Raw genomic sequence first — 22,989 nt, forward strand, 5'->3', positions numbered from 1 at the left:
TCAACTTCATTGGATCCCGATCTATCTGAGAATTTCAATTAAGTTTTTTATCCTTACATATAAAGTGTTTTACTTAGCTACACCATCTATCTTGCTAATTTAACTATTCCATACACACCGTCGCAAACTCTTTACATTTACTTATTAATAATAGGCTGGTAATTCCACCTCCCTCGATAGCTGGGTGGGAATCAACCCGAGCCTCAGCCTTTTTCTTTCTATCACCCTCACTGTGGAATTCCCTCCCAAAATTTATCAGGGTGGAAGAATCATTTACGCTCTTTCGTAGGGCCTTGAAAACCTATTTCTTTGAAAAAGCTTTTGAAATTTAGCGCTGCTTAGCTAGAGAACCACTCAGGAAAGAAAGAAAATATAACTATTGAACAGGGAATATATATTACCAAAGGAAATAGTATTGACTGATGTGATGAGTATGATTGATACAGTTAATTGTTTTGTCCTCTTTTGGTGTGGAAGTTTTTGTTCTGTCCTATTATAAAATGGATTTCTTTTATAAGTTAGAATATCATTGTATGATGTTTGTATTTTTAAAGATGTAAACCATTCTGATTTGTTATGCAAGAAGTGACGGTACAGTAAATAAACGATTAAACAGGTTCAGTAGAGAGGGCCCAATATGCTCATGCAAAATGTTGTAGAACTCAGCCCGCAGAGGCATTTAAATATTTCTATCATATCTCCCTCTCCCACTTTTCTTCCAAAGAATTACATACCGAGATATTTGTCCCCATATGCTTTATGACAAAGATTGCTGATTCCATCCTGTTATATCCTTTTGAAGGTGGGGTTTTCAGGATTGTACTCATTATGAAGCTTCACCAAAGACTTACACAGAAGTATTATTGTCTCCCTTTTCTGCTAGCCGTTTCTCTACCTATGCACCTAAGTATCATTCTGGCTTTTGCCATCACCTTCCCTAACTGTTAGGCCACATTAAGATCATTGGATACAATCACCCCCAGATTCTGCTGTTTTCCCCTACCAACTGCACTGTGCTGCTTTGCAGCATAAAGGAGATATACTTCATTTAGAGATACTGCTCTTCTCTTCCCCATTCAAATAGATGATGGTTTTCATAACCCTGGAAGCTCTCAGCTGTACTGAATGCTCAGCACTAAAGGGCCAAGCTGGTCTGGAATGATACATAATAAAAGTCTTAAGTTGGACCTTGAGTTGCAAAATGGGATAATGTACCTAGTTGGGACAAAAAAAGACTTAGTGCTTTTTGGTTTTGCTTGTTCTATTTTTTTTGTAAAATAATGAACCCACATTCCAAGAATGATTGATTTAAATGGTCAAAATACCTTGGCTTTGTTTCTATGTAGCTATGTTCTGCTATCTATATGGCTGAGAGATTCTCAGTAAAAAGAATTTCACACTGTGGCAGGGCAGTACAGAGACAATTTTCTGCCAGTCTTTAGCAATGGGAAGTGTTTGCACATCTTTAAAGACTGTCTGCTTGATTTTTCTTTCACAGCACAGGCAACAGGGCTGGAAGTTATTCAGATGTTTCCAGAGTGTGGGAATATGGGCAAGGTTCTTCCAGAGTACCTAAGCAACTGGACCACAGAAAAAGTCAGGCGAGGTAAAGAAAGCCTTTTATATTGTATAAGTGTATTTGATTTTATGGGCCTTAAGGATAAATCATTTAGGGACTGATGCAGAAAGCATCACCACAGAGCCATGGCTTTACTGTGAAATTAGCACTCTAAAAGAGTTGTGGTATGCTGTAATCAATGAGCATACAAATTACTGCTGCATTAAAACTGCAGCACTAATCCACAGCTCGCTGCAAAATGTCAACTTTTCTGTCTGTGCATGAGCAGTGATTGGCTCAGGTACTGATAGAAAAGGTGACATTAAAAAAAAAAGTTGCATCGGTCTGCATCCCCCTCCTCCCCCGATCCCCAACTTAAACACATCCCTGGTGTCTAGTGCACCTACCCCTTCCCCAGGCCCCATTGACCTCCCTCAGTTTATACCTCAAAGGAGGCAGGAGTGATACTTACCTGCTCCTGCTTCCATTGCCACCATCTTGAAAAATGTTGGAGTCCATCATCATATGGTGCATCTTGGAAATGCCCTTATATAGCAGACCGACCCCACCTGGTGCATCCTAGGATGCACTGGGCTGGGTGCCACTATTTTTCAAGATCGTGGCGCTGGAGGCAGGAGAGAATGAGCATCGTTTCTGCCTTCTTTGAGGTATGAACTAGGGGGAGGTAAAGTGGTGGAGGATGCACTAGACACCAGGGAAAAGTGGGTTTTACTTAGTCGAAGTGCGAGAGGAGGGATGGGTGAGGGAGGGGGGTTGTACTAGACACCAGGGATGTGCTTAAGTTGGGGATCGAGAGTAGGGGGTGGTTGCCAGGGTATGAGTTGGAGAGGACTGATTCAGGTTGCTGCGACTTTTCTTTTTATGTCATGTTTCCAGTCAGTGCCTGAGCCAGTAGCTGCTCAGCCACTGTCAGCAACGTTATCGGAGCAAGGGAAAGGTTGGCAGGCTATTACACTGCCTTGGACCTGGTGAAAATGTTCCTGTGGTACATGTGCATTGCAGGCCACCCTTCTTTGTGCATTAGAATGGAATGCTTAAGGTCCTCATTAGCATCCATTTACATACACTTTGGAGCTGTGTCTTCTGCACTGCAAAGGGGTGTTAACATGGGAGGGGCATGGATGTGCCGGTGGCATTCTGACTATTCCTGGGTACACTTTATAGAATAGTTGAATTTACGCACCCAACTGCTGCTTTTAAGCTCCAGCATTTACACCAGCCATAGACATGACGTAGCTGGTTGTGTCTAAATTTTGGCGTATGTCTGCGAACTTAAGCTAGTATTCTAGAAAAGATTTGGTGCGATACTCCGCCATTATTTAATACTAACTTAGTGGCCAGTTTTTTGGTGCCTATCTTGTAGCGCCACGTATAGAAATCCCCTGTGTGTTCCCTGAGTACCCACGTCTATATGCATGTATCCCTGAGCCATTTTATATACACATAAAGCTCTGTTCTACATGCCCAAGTTGCTTGTAATGTTTCTCTTATATAATACTTGCTAATTGGGGAACTTCAGAATGTATAGCCTTGTAAGACCAAGCTAACACAAATGTGAAGAATCATTTGCTAGGGATGATATCACCTGAAAAGTTCCAGAGGGTGCTGTTGACTTCTGAAAGTGCAGTAGTTCAGGAAGGCAACAGTTAGGCTGAAATCATCTTCTTATCCTATATATATGAAAGATTTTCATAAAGTTGAATGACAACTGCCACCGAGCTCTCACAACAGAAGCTGTGGTGATTGCCGTGGGTAACATTCCTCCTGAGCTTTTGGACAATATTTTGCTGATGTATGACTCAATTGCTTATATTTTTGAGAGAGATGTATGCTGGTATTCTGTCAGATAAGTTTATTCTCGAGGTCATGTGCAGGACTGGACAATTGGGAAGGGTTAACACCATGATCTGGACCTCCCAGTGCTGGTCCAGAGCAGGCTTAAACTTAGGAGAATGAGATATGGGATTTCCTAGTATCTAGGACTTTTCATGGCCACCACTCCTGATGGCCAGCCTTAATGATGAGTAAGTATGGTAAATGGGTTCTATAACTTGCTAGTGGCAAATCTGTTTTCAGTAACCAGATTCAGAAAAGTTTATTCCCTTAAGTATAGAGGAGAACTCTTGATTAGTCTGGCTCAGTAAACTTTGTTGAAAAGATAATTTGGATGTACATGAAAGTCTTCTAAAGTTTATCCCAACATACTTTATAATTGGGGCAGGTTAATTCTATCAGAGGATTGCAGATCCCTTGAAGGGCCATTGCCTCAGTGTTGACCTGTGTGGTTTTCAGGCTGCTTAAAAAAGAGGGATAGAAACTAGGGATGGGCAGCCAGAAAAGCTTTGTTTTGTGTTTTTATTTGTTTTCATTTAGCCATTTTGTCTTCACAAGAGCAAAGTCGTTTGAGTGCGTGCTCATTCGAAATGTTGTTGCAAATGACAGCCGTAGACAAAGAAACAGGAGAAAAACCCCTACGGCGTATTCAAGACACAGAGAGAAGTAAGGGGTGACTCTGACTTCCAGTCCACCCTTTGGAAGTCATTGAGCCACCCCCTACCTCTCTATCTGTTGCAAATGACAGCCCATCCCTAGTAGAAACAGGAAAAAGGGTGCCGAATCAGGAAACAGTAACTTTGTTTGTTTTTCTTTGTCCTGCTCTGCTCTATCCACGCTAAATGATTACCTTTTTTTTTTTTTCCTGTTCTCTGTGAGATGAGACATGAGAGAAGAAGCTGAAATAGGAAGCCAAATGGCTCTTCTCTGTTGGCGGGAGAGATCAACCACTGGACATGGAGGAACGCTTAATCCCTTCGAATACAGTGTGCACAAACCAAAGAGTAGGGTAGGTAGGCTCACTCAAAAACCGCAAGGGAGACAAAGTCGTCTCCCTTGCGTCTTTTGGGTGAGCCTACCTACCCTTGTCTTCTCTGTTGGCTCCATTCTCTGCTTCTGGCCTCAAGGCTGTTGTTTGAGTGTGAGATTCCTTACGCAGGCCCTATGTGCCTATGTCTAGAAGGCAGAGAATACTGAGGGCAGCCCAAGGTCTGGGAAACTGGGAAGCGTGCTGGGTTAGGGCTTGTAAGACAGGAGGAAAAAATACAGGGGTTGTCCCTGCAGGGAAGGGAGATAAAGGATGTGTTTGGGGAAAGGGGAGTGGAAGAGAGAGTGTCTGTGCGTGCATCCTCCCTTCCTAACCAAATCCATACGGTATCTTGTGGTTCCCAGGTATGGTATTTCCAGAGAGATGGCTAGCTTGGGAAAGGGTTGGAGGGAGAGACTGTGTGTTGGAAATGTAGCTGAGTATGGTAATGTCCTATAAATGCTAATTAGAAACTATAACCAATAAATAAATTTGTTCTTATATTGGCTCTCACTCAGTACATATAGAAGATCAAAGAAATTCTTTAACAAAAGGAACCTCAACTGCCTGGGGTACCCCAAGCTATGGCTAAACCCCCAATAATGGCTACTATCGCGGGTTCTAACTGATCCTCCAAACCCAACTGCAAGGAAAACAACTCGTATAGAGAAAAACCCTTGCAGCCAAAAAAACAGAGGACCATTCAGATCTTCAAAATATTCAGTGTCATGAGTAAGAGTCAATATATCACTAGAAAAATCCACAATATCAAAAAATGCAAAACTGTGCACAGGACAAAGATGTAGACTTAACTTGACCATCCGGGTGGTAATCGCCACATCTAAATTCTTCGGGCATCTAGCTGGGGCTTACTTCAAAGTCCAAAGTTCTGCTGTGACACGTTGCAATATCCTCGACAGAGGGGACCCCCTGTTTCGCATCTGCCTCAGGAGGACACAAACAATGGGAATTTTTTCAAGCTGAAAAGGCAAAAAATGGCAACTTATATAGTACAGCTGAGAAACTTTTTGAATTTTATGGCAAAATGAGAAATCTAACAACAGAATGAGTGAAATGTGTTTAGAAAGTGGGCAAGTGCACCAGTCAGGAATCCAAAGTGGAACCTGTTAAGCAAAGAGTTTTAGCTAACATGACCAGCAGTGTAATGTGTGTATGAGAGAGGGAGAAATTCCTCCTCACTAGCTGCATCAACTTTGCCCCTTCCCATTTCTCCCCCCAGGCAAATTTTTTGCCACCCACTCTCCTGTTCATGAAAATAATAAAACACTGGCACCTCTCCAGTGCTACTGAATTCCATTGCCCACAATCAATCAAAGTTTGTTTTTTCCCACAGGGTTTGATAGTGATCAGTTTTTATACCTTGAAGCATAAGGAGAAAAGGAACTTTGTGTATTGCTGTGCAGCAGCAACTCTGGAATTTTAACTTTTGTTCAAAACATTCTGCCTGGTCCCTAGACCACAACTTCCCTCCTCCTTTTCCATATAAATAAGCTGGATATTTCAGTGAAATTTTGGTTGTTTTCCGAGGACAAGCTGGACATGCTGTTCTTACATGTGAGTGATGTCATCCACAGAGCCCGGGATGGACGATGCTCAGCATTCTTTTCTTTTCTAGAAGCGTTTGATAGGCCTAACCGTGCATGCCTTCCTGCTTGCCTGGCCGACCCAGGTGGGATCCTCATTTTCGTTTCTTCCGCAAAATTGTTCAGACGTGTTTCGCCTTGTCTCTGATGTGTGGTTTGCCTGAAAAATTTTGTTACAAGCCTTTTCTGCTCTTAGTTGCTTTGAATAGCTCGGGACCTATTATCGCTATTCTCTTGTTTGTTTTAAACTTTTTTTGACCATTTTTAAGTTTTCTTTGTTTTTTCTGTGTCTCATGGCTTTCTTAGGCCTGAGCCTCTGATCGCAGCTCTTAAAAAAAAAAAAAAAACAACCAAACAAAAAAAACCAAACCCATATTTTTGAAAACTGAGCTGTTTTTTTGGAGATGTCCTAAAAACCTTCCAATAGGTTTAAAAAGTGTTCGAAGTGCGTTAGGATCAATCTGTAACAAACATACACAACTGGTGCCTACCGTGCCTCGGTCCCAACCATCAGTCCTCTGGCTGTAAACTGTTCTAAAATGCAGAAAAGACCACAGAAGAGTTGAGAGGCCCAGCACAAGAAACTTTTTAGTGCGCAGAACTCCGATCCATAGGAGGCATTGACCCCCAGTGACATCAGGAGCTACATCGAATGTGGGAGACGCATTGGCATCGAGGTGATCTCCCATCTGCCTCGACATTGGGCATTGGTAGTGCCCGCTCCGGTCAAGTATCATCAGATTCGAAAGGATTCCGCATTGTCATTGTCAGCACTGAGGGATTCTGGGGTCCTGAATAAAGCAAAGGCAAAGAAGTGTGGACATTGCTCCCCTTCAAAACATGGTGCCAGGAGCCCTGGAGCACCGGCGTCACTGGTACCTGAGAAGTGTTGGTGCTGTGAGGACCACTCCCCCTCTGGAAGCGGTACCAATGCGCCAATCTCCCCACAGCTGGTACTCCGCCTCCAATCCAGCTGGTACTTCTTCACAGACTGTTCATGCACCGCACCAGCTCCGTATCATGTTACAGGAGGGACTGGGACGCATCCTAACTCCAGCGTGATGCTGAGGCTTCGAGGGTGTTAGTACCGACTATGGTGCCGCTCCAGCTCATTCTGTCTGTCAGGCATTTGTCAGCTATGTGCGCTGAATGTAAAGGATGCTTACACCTGTATCTAGGTACATCCAAGTCAAAGGAGGTATTTCAGATTTTGAGTAGAAAAACACCACTACCAGTACCGTGTTCTGCTGTTTTGCCTCGTGTCCACTCCCAGAGTGTTTACAAAATGTCTTGCAGTAGTTGCAGCATTGCTACGCAGACTGAGAGTGCACGTTTCCCTATCTGGATGATATGCTGGTAAGGAGCACATCAAACAAAGGTGCTCAAGAATCAATGCAGGGAAGTGTTTGGGTGTTGGAGCTACTAAGGTTCATAATCAAGTACCCAAAGTCTCCCCTGTTCCCAGTACAGTAATTGGAGAACATTGGAGCCCTGGTAGATATGGTTCAAGCTGAAGCCTATCTTCCTCGGGTAGGGGTGGATGTGCTCATTTGCATCGCCTATCGGGTTCACAGCAGCCAGCTGGTCACAGCTTACAGATGTTGCACTTGTTAGGCCGTATGGCCTCCACAGTTCGTGTCACACCCATGGTATGCTTTCATCTGGGAGGTGCTCAGTGAACTCTGGCATCCCAGTGGTGTCAGGCCACAGGGTATCTGAAGGATGTCACTAGGGTCACCCCAGGGTTACAGCAGTGCCTTCACTGGTGGACAATTCAGACCAATTTGACTCAGGGACTTTCATTCCACATGCCTCCTCTGCATAAAATTCTGACCACAGATGCATCCAGCCTGGGGTGGGGTACTCATCTAGATGGGCTTCACATCCCGGGTCTTTGGTCTGTTCAGAAGACCTAGCTTTACATCAGACTCTTAGAGCTGTGGGCAATTTGGAATGCTGTAAAGGTTTTCAGAGATGGCTGTTGAACCAAATTGTTCTAATTCAGATAGACAACCAGGTTGCTATGTATTTATTTATTTATTTTTGTTACATTTGTACCCCGCGCTTTCCCACTCATGGCAGGCTCAATGCGGCTTACATGGGGCAATGGAGGGTTAAGTGACTTGCCCAGAGTCACAAGGAGCTGCCTGTGCCTGAAGTGGGAATCGAACTCAGTTCCTCAGTTCCCCAGGACCAAAGTCCACCACCCTAACCACTAGGCCACTCCTCCACTCCGTACTGTATCAACAAGCAGCAGGGGTACGGGATCCTACCCCTCATGTCAGGAAGCGGTCAAGGTGAGGCAGTGGGCCACCAGCTATAGGATGGTACTCAGAGCCATATGCCTGGTGGGCAAAGACAACATTTTGGCGGACAGACTGAGTAGGATGATGCAACTGCGTGAGTGGTCTCAGTATGGATGTTGTCCGCAAAATCATCTTGGGAGTGGGCCACCCCCACCCCAGTGGATCTCTTTACCACTCATCTCGACATCAAAGTCCTTCAGTGCTGCTCCAGACTCAGATCACACAGCAGGTTAACATTGGATGCTGTTATCTTGGGGAGAGGGGCCTTCTATATGTGTATCCTGCAATCCCTGTGTCACAAAACGTCTAGCCATCCGCTTGGGTTTACCCCGCAGCCACTTAGAGGGTCTACCAGCACAGCTCAGGTCCACCTGCACCTGCCGCTTGTGCTCTACACTAGCACCCTACTCCCACCGACTGGGTCACAACCGCTTCTGGGCGAGTCTCCCGCTCTCCAATTATCCCCAGTTATTTCTAGATTACTGGAGCCACACTCCCAGTGGTCCCACAATTCCCAGAAAGCACTCACAGACCGAACACACAAACCACCAGGATTCTTTATCAGTCCAGACAGGCAGAGTCAACAAACTAAACAGGTTTATTGTCATACTGGAACAATGAACAAAAAAAAAGTACAATGAGCAAACAGTAACAGGTAACTGAATTATGGATTAATTATAACGTTAACATAGTAGATGACGGCAGAAAAAGACCTGCACGGTCCACCCAGTCTGCCCAACAAGATAAACTCACATGTGCCATTTTTTGTGTATACCTTACCTTGATTTGTATCTGTCTTTTTCAGGGCACAGACTGTATAAGTCTGCCCAGCACTATCCCCGCCTCCCAACCACCAGCCCCGCCTCCCACCACCGGCTCTGGCACAGACCGTATAAGTCTGCCCAGCACTATCCCCACCTCCCAACCACCAGCCCTGCCTCCCACCACCAGCTAAGCTTCTGGGGATCCCTTCCTTCTGAGCAGGATTCCTTTATGTTTATCCCACGCATGTTTGAATTCCGTTACCGTTTTCCTCTCCACCACCTCCCGCGGGAGGGCATTCCAAGCATCCACCACTCTCTCCGTGAAAAAATACTTCCTGACATTTTTCTTAAGTCTGCCCCCCTTCAATCTCATTTGCTTATTTCCTAAAAGTATCTGGGGAGATCAGGGCATATAATTCACCAAACCTTAGGAAAGAGATCTGTCTCTCGTTTCTCCCGTCTAAGACTGAAGCAACAGCCAGTACTACTGGGTAACTTTTCAAACTCCAGGCTAATCAGAGCCCAGTCAACAAGATTTAGAAGTATACTGCTGCTTTCTTCCTGCTTGTGTTAAAGAAAAAGAACATTCAGTTCCCTGTAGCCACTTTACAGCAAAGAAACACCACCTGCTGGCCAAATAGGAGAAATATAATTCAGGACATAATTGAAACAGGAAAATATAGAATACATTTTACAGGTTTAAAACACACGGTTTCTTCACACCCTCTAATAGGAAAGACTCTGTTGAAACTCAAGCAGGAATGAGGAACCATGATCTACATTGCGCCTTATTGGCCAAAGCAGATTATGTTCCCTCTTCTTCTGGAGTTGTCCTCTGAAGAACCTTGGAAATTGGAGTGTTTTCTGACCCTCATCATGCAGAAAAAGGGGTCTCTTCTGCATCCCTATCTCCTGCCATGGCCCTCATGACTTGAATGTTGAGAATGTAGAATTTTCATCCTCTCAACTGCCTGAGGGTGGTTCCAAGGTCCTACTGGCTTTCAGGAAAGATTCCACTAAGAAGAGTTATACTTTCAAATAGAAGAGGTTTGATTGAGAACAAGGCCCTAGATTCTCTCTCTCACACAAAAACTGTTTGAGTACCTTTTTAGGGTTCACCTCAGTGCAATTAGCACTTACCATCGCCATGTAGAATGTAAGCCCATCTCTGTATAACTTCTAGTTCATTTTATGCAAGGTTTGCTTCTGACAAAACCCCCCATCCAACCTACCACTGTGTCATGGGACCTCTATGTAGCCCTCGCCCATTCATGCTCCTTTTGAGTCTCTTGATTCGTGTCATTTGAAGTATGTGACATGGAAAGTCTTATTTTTGATGTCAGTCACTTCAGCTCATAGTCAGTGAGCTACAGGCTGTAGAAGCTGATCCACCTTAAACAAAGTTTCACCATAACAGAGTAGTTCTTCGCACACATCCTATGGTAGTGTTGGAGTTCCATCTTAATCAGTTGTTCTTCCAACATGTTTCCTGAAACCTCATGTCCATCCTGGTGAAAGCGTATTGCACACCTTGGACTGCAGATGAGCTTTAGCCTTCTGTCTGGAGCAGACTGAAGTCCATAGACAGTCCACCCAGCTTTTTGTTTCATTTGACCCAAACAAGATGGGGGCAGCCATCGGTAAACTCACTTTATCCAGTTGGCTAGCAGACTGCATCTCCTTCACTTATGCCCAGGCTGGGTTGACTCTGGAGGGCCATGTCACGGCTCACAATGTCTGAACCATGGCGGCATCATTTGCCCACTTGAGGTCAGCCTCTGTTGAGATTTGCAAAGCTGCGGGATGGTATTCAGGCCACACATTCACATCTCACTACTGTCTTGTACAGGATACCCAATGCAACAGCTGATTTGTTCAGACATTTTTGCAGAATTTGTTTGGCGTCTAGATTCCATTCTTCTAGGCCCATTCTTTTCTGTTCCAGGCTGCACCTTCACAACAGGAAAGTTTGTTTATTATTATTATTGGTTTACATTGGCCTTGCCCTTGCAAGTCTCAATCGTTGTTTATTTTTGGTGAACCTGGTAGTTAGGGGTTCCCATATGTGCGAACAGCATGCCCTGCTTTTCCTTGGAGACAGCAAAGTTACTCACCTGTAACAAGTGTTCTCCAAGGACAGCAGGATATATGTTCTCACATATTCTCTCATCTCTTCTAGGAGTTGAATTCTTTATACTTTTTTTTAATCCAACTGAGGGTTCCATGTGAGTTAGGTGGGTGTGAAGGCAAGTGTGCATGCATGGTTGGGCCTGCCAGAGGCTTCTAGAAAATAAAACGCTGGACAGCGTTCATACTGGGCTTTGTGGATGACATCACCCACATATGAGAAATGTATCCAGCTGTCCTCGGACTATAGGTGAGTAGTTACACTTACCAGTCCTTTGTGTTTTGGTGTGTAATGCACGTAAGATCCTGATTTTACATTTTGTGTTTTTTTATGATCATTTCAGAAGGCGTTAACGTTATACCTGAAGCAGTAGTGCAGTCTGTTACTTTCCAAGACAAGAAGCTGCTAATAAAACTAAAAGATGGAAGAAAGGTAACTGAATCACCTGTCTCATATGGTGACGTTTCCTGTGTTGCCTATGTTGCAGCCAGAGGTCCTAGGAAATTCTGAAGGTGGTTTGCATGATTTTTTTCTTTCCTTTGGTTTTAGGTGGAAACTGATCATATAGTTGCTGCAGTGGGCTTGGAACCCAATGTTGAACTGGCAAAGTCAGCTGGACTAGAAGTGGATTCTGATTTTGGAGGATTTAGGGTGAATGCAGAGCTGCAGGCACGCTCTAACATCTGGGTGGTAAGTCAGATATTATGTTGGTACTGGCAGCTAAGACAACATTTTTTCTCCTACAAAATTTAGGGGTCGATATTCAGCGTGGGTGGTGCTACTAATATCAGCTCTGACTCACCAGCAAGATCCGCACAGTGCCAGAGCCGTCCAGGGAATGAGTTGGGGCGGTCCTGGAAGTTATGCCGGCATCAGTGAAATTCAGTGTTCGTTCATATTTATTAAGCAAATTTAATATACCGCCTGGCTTTTACAGGACATGGCGGTTAACAAAATAAAATTACAAATAAAAAAGAAAGGAAAGCCAGTCTTATGGACAGGAAAGGCCTAACCACATTCTCTAAAGATACACACAACCAGAATATTAACATAAAAGTGTTTTCTTCCCATTAATAGAGTTCTAATAAATCCTAAATTCCTCTTGTCTAATAAAAACGAAAGCCTGCCTGAAATAATTTTTGAGCATGGTCTTGAACTACTTAGAATTCAGTTCTGCCCGTATATCTTTTGGAATAGTATTGCATAGCCAAGGTGCCAGGCAAGAAAACGCTCTTTCCCTTGCCTAGGCTCACCTTATTTCTTGTTCTGGATGGCTCCACCATCTGGTAATCCTAGAATATAAGGAATCATCAGTGAATCTAGATAGGAAAGCTTTAACTCGTAAAATGCCTTAAGGGCCAGAACCAGAATTTTTAAAAAAATTCTGAATTTAATTGGCAACCAGTGGTAGTGCAGAAACAGGGAGGTGGGGGTGTGGGGGGGGGGGAGAACTCGATCATATTTCTTCTTATTCCCCAGAAGCTTAATTGCAGCATTCTGCAGTGTTTGCAGTCTTTGCAGTTTATTACATAACCTACATAAATCACATAAGCATAATCTAGCCTAGATATTAATAAAGCATGCAATAAAGTATGTAGCGCTTCCTCATTAAATGTGTATCTTATGGATCACAATCTTCTCAAGGTTACAAAAATCATTTTTTACCACTTTATTTGATGTTCAAATGTTATGCTGGTGCTCATGTAGCTGTCCGGACAGATAGGACAGTATAAATAGAGAAAAGTGCCCTGCAAATTACTTTTCTTTGTATTTGTAGTCCTACAGATTAATAACACTTGTGTTTCTCTCAGGCAGGAGATGCCGCCTGCTTTTATGATATAAAGTTGGGCAGAAGACGTGTGGAGCATCATGACCATGCTGTTGTGAGTGGTCGACTAGCTGGAGAAAATATGACAGGAGCTTCTAAACCATACTGGCATCAGTCCATGTTTTGGTACAGTAGTCATATTTCCTTTAAACTATACTGACCTCAGTTTGTGTTCTGTACAAATATTCAGTTTGTAGTACTCTTGCTTGCAAGGTGGATTCAAACTAATCGATTAAAACTGGCAACTGGTTGATTAAGTGGATTGACTTAGGTGTACATATCTGACCATTAGGTGGTCAGTTTGGACCTAGCTTGAGCTAGTAATAACCAGAGCTCATTACCATCTGAAAGTTGTGTCTTAACCTATGGGAAAGGTCTTGGTGCATTTAGGCCAGTTAGCAGAGAGGGCATAAGTTCAGTGCTGAGAATCAACTGCCCTTTAAACCACTAGGTCAGAACTTCTGAACCTGTCCTGGGGGACCCCAAGGCCAGCTGGGTTTTCAGAATATCCACAAATACGAATGCTGTAAATTTTGCATGTGCCAGGTCTTCCATGTGTAGAGATTTACCTTGTATATATTATGGATAGATTCAAAACTCAGCTGGCTGTGGAGTCTCCAGGACAGGTTTTGGGAAGCCCTGCCTTAGGTGCTCATTTAGCACTGTGGTGAAGGTACATTATTAGAGTGGTGTGATTTGCATTGGCTTTAGCTGCTCTGTGTAGACAAGAACTTATCACTAGGGCTGCTATTCTGGAACTTATCGTGAACAACACATTTACTAGAAATTAATTAAGGAAACTAAGACCTAACCATTTTCATTTGGATTCAGCAGTTAAGCTGAGTTGACCCGCCTTGCTGAGTCTTTGCTGCAGGTTGTCTTTTTGACCAAGTGCAACTTCCATATCATCATGCTGATCAATCCATAGACTGGTGGGTTGTGTCCATCTACCAGCAGGTGGAGATAGAGAGCAATCCTTTTGCCTCCCTATATGTGGTCATGTGCTGCCGGAAACTCCTCAGTATGTTCTCTATCTCAGCAGGTGGTGGTCACACACAGCAGCAGCTCTGGCTAGGTCTCCAAGCCTAATTTTTAGGTTTTGTTGAGTACCTGGGGTTGAGGGCTCTTCTTGAGCAAGTGTAAACGTGGTGGCGCCAGGTCCCTCCTTTTCTCCCCCCTCCCGCTGGCTCCGTTAAAAAAAAAAAAAAAAAATTTTTGGACGTCCTTAAGGGAGTTTATTTCGACATTTATTTAAACGTTTATTGCAGCTACTCACTGGGACACCAGGTCGTTACAGCTCGGAGCGAGAAGCAGGTAATTTTTACCTTTTTATAGCGGGCAGGGGGTTCCCCGATCGATCTCCACGTGGCCTATGGCGTCGGAGGGCGAGGGCACGAAGAATCGCTCCCCGGACCGCGTGTGCGCTTCTAGCGGGGATGCGGGGGTCTTAAAGTCTGATTCGCCCTTGTTGGGTGTCAGTTCGGAGGCCAGTCAGTGTCCCGGGTCTTCCTCCGGTGCGGCGGTTTTTCCCGCCATAAACGCCCATCCCCCGCTGCTCGCCTCCGCCATCTTGGCCGGCCACTCTGCTCGGACGGCTTCTTCTTGGGCCGCCCTTGAGCTGGGAGACGTTAATGCCATGGCCGCCCTTTATTTGAGCGACGGCAAAAAAGCGGCTAAAGTTAAGCGCCGTTCTTCCCGCGCGGCTCCTTCGCGGAGTGTCGCGCCGGACGCCATCTTGGATGCGCAGCATGTTTCTCCCCCGCTCTTGCGAGCGCCGGTTGAGGGTGCGTCTAGGGCTGTGGCCCAGGCTGCTGACGTGCACAGTCTGGGGGGTTTCTCCCCCCAGTTTATTTTGCTGCTGCATCAGGCCTTCCTTATGCAAAAGCTGCCCCTTCTCCCTTGTCCGATAAAGGGGTTGAGGCCTAAAAACTGGGCGCTAAGCTTTTATTTTGTAATGGCAGAGTTCTATGCCAAATCTGTTATAGAATACTAGTATAAATCTGCAGTTATATGCCAGATTTTAGGCCTGACCACTTACACCTTGTCTCTGGCAGGTATAAATGGTGGCACCCAAATGCAGCAGCTGGGTGCATAAATACAACTATTCTATAAAATGCGTGCAAGAATAGTCTGTACACCCCTGGCATGCCCATGCCCCCTTTGCATTTGTGCGCAAGAAAAGTTAGGTGTGATGTATATAGAATAGGTAAGCAAAAATACCAATGCTGTTCCCCAGCTTCTCTATTTTCCACATGGAAATTGAATCGTATTCTGTAACAATGCACGTAACTTCATTGTTGAACTAGCAAACCAGCGCTGTTAAGTGGATGTCAAGCAATTATTAGCACTAATTGGCATTAATTAAGATTTACGTGTACAAATTAAGTGTATTCTATAGCGTGGTGTGCATAAATTCTAAGTCATGTAGCTGAAAAGTGGGTGTGGTTATGGTGTGGAATATGCGTTTCTAAAATCCATGCACGTTGTTATAGAATACACCTGCTCTGTGCCGAATTTAAATGTCTGGATTTACACCAGGTTTTAGTTAGGGTAATTGACCGCAACTACATTTAGTTGTGTGGAGCAGCATTTGGCATATTCTATAACTGCCAAAATGAAAGTGTACTTTATAGAATCTGCTTTGATTTCTGTGCAGAAAGTGAGGCATAATATATAGAATCTAGCTTTATATGGTGAGCTTAAATTATCATTATAATGTGTGGTACTAAATGATGTGATGTGAATATTTTTAATGAATGATTTTTAAAATATTTTTTTAGATTTTTTTTTTTTTGTGATCCTCAGTGGTGACTTGTTTCACATGGGGTATGTTTTTCTATGACTCACCAACCTCATCATAGGTCCTAAGTTTTTACTCTTTTCCTTCAACCATCACTTAAATATTTTTAGTATTTTCAACATACCACAAACTACTATTTTTCAATAAAACAAGCATTTATCTTGCTCTTGGGACCCGCTCTCAATTGTGTGCTTAACTTTGGGCACCATTTATAGCTCCTTGTGACTCTGGGCAAGTCACTTAACCCTCTATTGCCCACCGCATTGAGCCTGCCATGAGTGAGAAAGCGCGGGGTACAAATGTAACAAAAATAAAAAAAAATGTGTAGGTAGGTGCCTAACATTTAAATGTATGTAAATGTTAGGAACCTAGAAGTTATTCAAACTTTTGAGGTGCTGTAGTTCAGTATTTAGTATTGATAAGGAGAGTATTTGTTGTGGTATTTGTACATTTCTTTCTTTAAAGGATATTTTTTATTGTTTGGGAGTTGTTCTAATCATACCTACAGCAGTACATCTTGTAACATTCATCAGCTGCATTGATGTCCTGGCCAGTTCCATTTGATCCCAGTCAGTTTGCCTTGGCTTAATCTGATTACTGGTTCTGAGTCAATCAACTCAGGGTTACTACATCAACTATGGTGATAAACTAGCCGTTAAGCCTGTTAAAACAGGCGAGATTTCCAGCTACCCTCCTCGCCGCCGCTCCCTCCCCCCTCCGTGCCGGGCCCCCTGCACTGACCTGACAGCGCCTCTCACCTCCGTGTGAAAGCGCTGCAGGCTGCAGCAGATCTGCCTGCCTGCAGCGCTTTCACACGGAGGTGAGAGGCGCTGTCAGGTCAGTGCAGGGGGCCCGATACGGAGGAGGGCGAGAGCGGCGGCGGGGATGGGGGGGGGGGAAGGGTGGAGGTTGGTGCGCGCGATGTTCGTTTCCAGGTGGCAGTGTCCGACAGTGACTCCGACTCCGTTTCCCTCTCTGTTCCGCCCTCTCACGTCATCACGTCTTGACGCGAGGGTGGGACAGAGAGGGAAGTCTCTACTGCGCATTTGCAGGTGAGTCGGTCACTTGCCATTTATATGTTTGATGTGACCACCAGTACTCCCAATTCCAGTAGTCTTCTGCTTGGGAGGCAACTTTCTGTGACAGCTATGTAAACTACTTGTGTTCAACCCTCTGTTAATACATTTTGGCCTTCAGCTGTTCTCAGACCTAGTGGCAGGAAATACAAGAGAGAGTCTCTTCTGCTAGCTTAGTTGAGACATAAAAACACCTCTGTAATATTAAATTATGACTTGAGTTTTGGAGATCAAAAACATGTTTGCAGTGGTGAAGGAGCAAAGGGACAAAGCAACCATCTTAGCCAGTGGCTGTTTAGCACTCTTTGTTCATTTCTTATTGTGGACAGGTATATAGTTGCTGACTTTATTTTTGTTTTTCCAAGGAGTGATTTGGGCCCTGATGTTGGGTATGAAGCAATTGGCCTTGTGGACAGTAGTTTACCCACTGTAGGAGTTTTTGCAAAAGCAACTGCAAAAGATACACCGAAATCTGCAACTGAGGAATCTGGTAAGAAAAATGTGAATATACTTGTACACATATCTAGATGTATTAAAAGTGAAAAGAAATGAGAAAAGGTACTGTAACCAAAACATGCAGGTATGTCAAAGTACAAATAATGCATAATAGGTACATATTTTTCATTGGAAAAAACATAGTAACATAGTAGATGACAGCTGATAAAGACCTGTACAGTAAATCTAGTTTGTCCAACAAGTCATAGCATAAGGTTTGTTGAGAGAGATTTTATTATGTATTTATTTAGATGTTGCTCACACTTTTTTCAGTAGTAGCTCAAGGTGAGTTACATTCAGGTTCACTGGGTATTGCCCTGTCCCTGGAGGGCTCACAATCTGATTTTGAACCTGAGGCAATGAAAGGTTAAGTGACTTGCCTAAGATCACAAGGAGCAGGCAGCACCTCTGGGTGTCAAGGTTGGTGCTCTAACCTCTAGACTGCTACTCCTCCACTCTAACATATGCATACTTGAATTTGATTTGTCCTTGCCATTTTCAGGGTACAGACTGTAGAAATCTGCCTGGCACTGACCTTGTTCTCCACAAGCGTTCATATGTTCCTTCTTTTCATCCTCTTCTTCTGGTTTTCAAAACCCTGGCTTCAAAAGAACCTCTCTGTCTTTATTGTCTACTACTTCCATATGTTCCTTCATGTTCTTTCCGCTTCCAGGACCACAATCTACTCATTGTCCCAACCTATAAACAAATTCTTCATGAGCACACTCGTGCCTCCATTTTCTCTGTTCAAGGTCCACCCAGCTTTGGAACCTTCTACCTACCACCTTACAACATCAAACTTCTTTACCAGCTTTCAAGTCAGAACTTAGGACTTTTTTTTTAAATTTCAGGATGCATTTCATTAAACTCCTTTTTTTTTCATAGAGCACATGACTATCATTCTGGAAGAGATAAGTAACACAGTAGATGACAGCAGATAAAGACCTGTACGGTCCATCCAGTCTGCCCAACAAGATAAACTCATCTGTGCTACTTTATATGTATACCTGACCTTGATTTATCCTTGCCATTTTCAGGGCATAGATCGTAGACGTCTGCCCAGTACTTGCCCCGCCTCCCAACCACCGGTGCTGCCACCCAATTTCTGCTAAGCTTCTGAGGATCCATTCCTTCTGAACAGGATTCCTTTATGTTTATCCCACGCATTTTTGAATTCCATTACCGTTTTCAACTCCACCACTTCCCGCGGGAGGGTATACCAAGTATCCACCGCTCTCTCTGTGAAAAAATACTTCCTGACATTTTTCTTGAGTCTGCCCCACTTCAACCTCATTTCATGTCCTCTAGTTCTACCACCTTCCCATCTCCAGAAAAGATTTGTTTGCGGATTAATACCTTTCAAATATTTGAATGTCTGTATCCTATCACCCCTGTTTCTCCTTTCTTTCAGGGTATACATGTTCAGGTCAGCAAGTCTCTCCTTATATGTCTTGTAGCGCAAATCCCATACCATTTTTGTAGCTTTTCTTTGCACCGCCTTAATTCTTTTTACATCCTTAGCAAGATACGGCCTCCAAAACTGAATGCAATACTCCAAGTGGGGCCTCGTCAACGACTTGTACAGGGGCATCAACACCTCCTTCTGCTGGTCACACCTCTCTCTATACAGCCTAGCATCCTTCTGGCTATGGCCACCGCCTTGTCACACTGTTTCGTCGCCTTCAGATCCTCAGATATTATCACCCCAAGATCCCTCTCCCTGCCTGTACATATGAGAATCTCACCACCTAACTCGTATGTCTCCTGTGGATTTCTACTCCCTAAGTGCATCACTTTGCATTTCTTCGCATTGAATTTTAATTGCCAAGCATTAGACCATTCTTCTAGCTTCTGCAGATCCTTTTTCATGTTTTTCACTCTCTCCGGGGTGTCCACTCTGTTACAAATCTTGGTATCATCCACAAAAAGGCAAACTTTATCTTCAAACCCTTCAGCAATGTTGCTGACAAATACATTGAATAAAATCGGCCCCAGCACTGATCCCTGAGGCACTCCGCTACTCACCTTTCCCTCATCCGAGCGAATTCCATTAATTACCACCCTCTGGCGTCTGTCCGTCAACCAGTTCCTAATCCAGTTCACCACATTGGGTCCTATCTTCAGCCTTTCAAGTTTATTCAAGATCCTCCTGCGAGGAACCATGTCAAAGGCTTTGCTGAAATCTAAGTAGATTACATCTATCGCATGCCCTTGATTCAGTTCCCTGGTCACCCAGTCAAAGAATTCAATGAGATTCGTTTGGCACGATTTACCTTTGGTAAAACCATGTTGTTTCAGATCTTGCAACTTATTGGATTCCAGGAAATTCACTATCCTTTCCTTCAGCATCGCTTCCATTACTTTTCCAATAACCGAAGTGAGGCTTACCGGCCTGTAGTTTCCAGCTTCTTCCCTATCACCACTTTTGTGAAGAGAGACCACATCCGCTGTTCTCCAATCCCACGGAACCTCCCCCATCTCCAAGGATTTATCCCCAATGTTTGTTCCCTTCCCCTCTTTCTTTCAATATATGGAATTCCTCCCTTTTACCTCATTCTCTGTTTGTCTGGTTGAGTGCACTCACTGCTTCTCTCTCTTATACTTTTAAATGTATTGTAAACTGCCTAGATGGTACTCCCGGCTGGCAGTCTAGTAAATTCTATTAAACTTGAAACTTTTTTCCCTGTTTCTTCTTATTGTTTTTGGGGTTATTCTCCTTTGTTCATTTTTATTTTACTTTTTACTTTGCAAAACTGGAAAGGAGATTCCATAGCATTGGATGTATTATGTACTAAGTTGCAGTCTGTGTGTAAATTTCTTTTTAAGATGCTTGATCTTATCTGCATTTTTTACAATAAAGACCTCTTGTTGAATAAATAAAAATTAGAGCTGTAGAAAGATATAAAATTCTAATTGCGAGTAATAATTTTAATCACGATTAATCACATGGTTAAACCTTTTGATCATGCTCAATCATGTGATTACAATTTAGCAAGCAGGTTGTTCAGGTGCTGTGGAGAACTTGCAGCTCATCTGCATATCCTTTACAGCCTTCTCCGGGCTGACTCCCAGGTCCACTCCGATCCACACAGGGCCTCCGCTCTAGGTGCCCAGCGCTCCCACCAGGTGCTGTGGAGGACTTGCAGCTCTTCTGCATATCCTCACAGCTGTATCCGGGGTGAATCCCAGGTCCACCCCGATCTTCCCAGGGCCCTCACTCCAGGTGCCCAGGGTTTCCAGGTGCTTTTGTTCAGAACCCTTATTTTATCATCCTCACTTTAATATTCCCTTATCTCTTGTTTGTCCTGTTTGTCCTAATTAGATTGTAAGCTCTGTCGAGCAGGGACTGTCTCTTCATGTTCAAGTGTACAGTGCTGCGTAAGTCTAGTAGCGCTTTAGAAATGATAAGTAGTAATAGTAGTAGTAAGGTTCTCATGAACAGTTCATGTATCGGGAAAATATGTTAAGATTCCACTGCATTTGGAGCCATTCCAGCTGAACTACAATGTGTGTGTATTGGGGGAGGGGGCCTTTATCTGCAGAGGGACAAATTAGTTTCCTACCTGTCAATGAACTTGACAGTAACAGATGGAACAGCTCTGACTGCTGCATAAAAGGAGTCTTACAATAGCCCTAGGTCAGGTAGTGTGATAGGACAACAGAGGTTTATTAATACTAATGCACAGATGGTAAATTATTCCTAGGGGAATTCTGTGTACAACATTTTAAACTTCTGCATAGTATATTTACCAAAATAATAGTCTAATTACTGTTTCTGAATAGTAAACTTCTAAACTGTAAAGTTCTTACTTTAAGGGAGTAAAATGTTAAGTTTTTGATGCAGATTGTCCCCAGTAGTACAGGATCAGTGCTTATACCCCCTTCTACATTCACATTGATCATGTGACCAGGAAGCACTCTCCAATAGGTGGGCAAAGAGCAAAGGTGGATTTTTTTTAGTTAGCATATCCGAATAGTCTAAATGCAGAATTAGAATGGTGGTCCTTGATTTGATTTACCTGTTTGATTGAATGTTTTGCCCACCGATTAGAGTGTGCTTTCTAGTCACGTGATCAATTTAAACTGGCAGTTCACGCCGCCACCATTTTTGTAAATATGTAGAATGAAGCATGAGAAGGATTGATTGATTGAAAAATACAAACCAGGTAGATACTAATTCTGTTTGGTTTTTTTTTTTTTTTTTTTTTTGGGGGGGGGGGGGGGGGAGTTATGAAGGAAGAATTTTTTGTTTGTTTCAGCGGACCACTTACCTGAAGTCTTCAAACACTGACCATGTCAGCAGTGGGTCTGTCTACAAAAGCTAAATGCAATTATAGACTGCAAGCAAAAGCTAATTTAGTGCATATTATAATATACATTGAAATATTGAATTTATAACAACAGAAAAAGGATACATGATGATTTTAGGCGTTTGACTAGCAGTAATGAACTGCAGTTTTGAGAGATGCTGCCTCTGATGGTCTAAAAATATAGTAAAATATATTTGTTTGCTGTTTCATTGGACTGGTTAGAGATTAGTTGGTGTTGCTGGGAGAACATTTGTGGTCATTGTGATTTCCCTGCATGAATATAAGTATGATGAGCCCTTGTTTAAATTGCTTGTAGGTACCAGCATTCGATCAGAGAGTGAAACGGAAGCAGAGGCCAAAGCACTCTCTATCCCTGTCCCTGTTGCTGCAGCTCAGGCACCGCAGCAAGGCGAGGATTATGGAAAAGGCATCATTTTCTACTTAACAGATGGTGTCGTCGTGGGAATTGTTTTGTGGAATGTCTTCAACAGGATGCCAGTTGCTAGAAAGGTAGATATTTTATGATTTAAGAAAAGTGTGCTTTTCATGAATTTGAAAAAAAGAAAACTGTTTTGTTTACTTTGAAATTATTATATCACATTGGAAATCAAACAGCACTGGAATAATACATATGTCTTCTACTTGCCATGAAACTTAGAATGAGTGTTAATGAGAATGTGGTTAAATGGGGACTTTGTGAAAAGAAAGGAAGGCCATATGTCTTAGATATAGAGTATTTCTGAGTGTGCTAACATGCTGCTGTTCCTGACAGTATAATGCCAGGGTGCCAGTTTAATATGATAGGAATATAGAAGTACAATGTGGGTTCAGACCAAAGGTCCATCAAACCCAGCATCTTGTTTCCAAAAGTGGGCATTCTTGGTACCTTGGAATTACTCAGTAGTTCAAAAGTTCCCAGGTGATCATGCCCAGAAATAAGGGGGGGGGGGTGATCCTCCAGGTCTGTTTTGCTAGTAAAGTTGAATGAACCATTCCCCTAGCACCTTGTTCAACCCTTTTTTAAACTTGGCTATAATAAGAGCCTTGGTCATATCCTTTGGCAACAAATTCCATATTTTAAATGTTCGTTGAATGAAGACAAGGTTGAAATTTGCTACCAGTTTTATGCAAAAGCATTCTACTGTTCCCTAGCTTGCTCCACCCCACTCATGATTTCATAAATCTCTATCACATCCCCTCTGTTTTCTAAGCTGTTTAGTCATTCTCTATAAGGATTCA

General features: G+C 43.3%; 1 protein-coding gene across 2 annotated transcripts in view; it reads left to right on the forward strand.

Annotated features, from left to right (window-relative positions):
- AIFM1 (apoptosis inducing factor mitochondria associated 1) overlaps positions 1–22,989 on the forward strand; it is a 96,275-nt gene that overhangs the window by 62,034 nt on the left and 11,252 nt on the right. For both annotated transcript variants that reach the window (XM_030209054.1, XM_030209055.1), the window contains 6 exons: positions 1,499–1,606; positions 11,585–11,673; positions 11,791–11,931; positions 13,053–13,195; positions 17,311–17,435; positions 22,067–22,260. In XM_030209054.1, coding sequence (XP_030064914.1) covers positions 1,499–1,606; positions 11,585–11,673; positions 11,791–11,931; positions 13,053–13,195; positions 17,311–17,435; positions 22,067–22,260 — 800 coding nt within the window. The remainder of the gene's footprint in view (positions 1–1,498; positions 1,607–11,584; positions 11,674–11,790; positions 11,932–13,052; positions 13,196–17,310; positions 17,436–22,066; positions 22,261–22,989) is intronic.

The sequence above is a fragment of the Microcaecilia unicolor genome, chromosome 7, assembly GCF_901765095.1.
Source record: "Microcaecilia unicolor chromosome 7, aMicUni1.1, whole genome shotgun sequence".
NCBI lineage: Eukaryota > Metazoa > Chordata > Amphibia > Gymnophiona > Siphonopidae > Microcaecilia > Microcaecilia unicolor.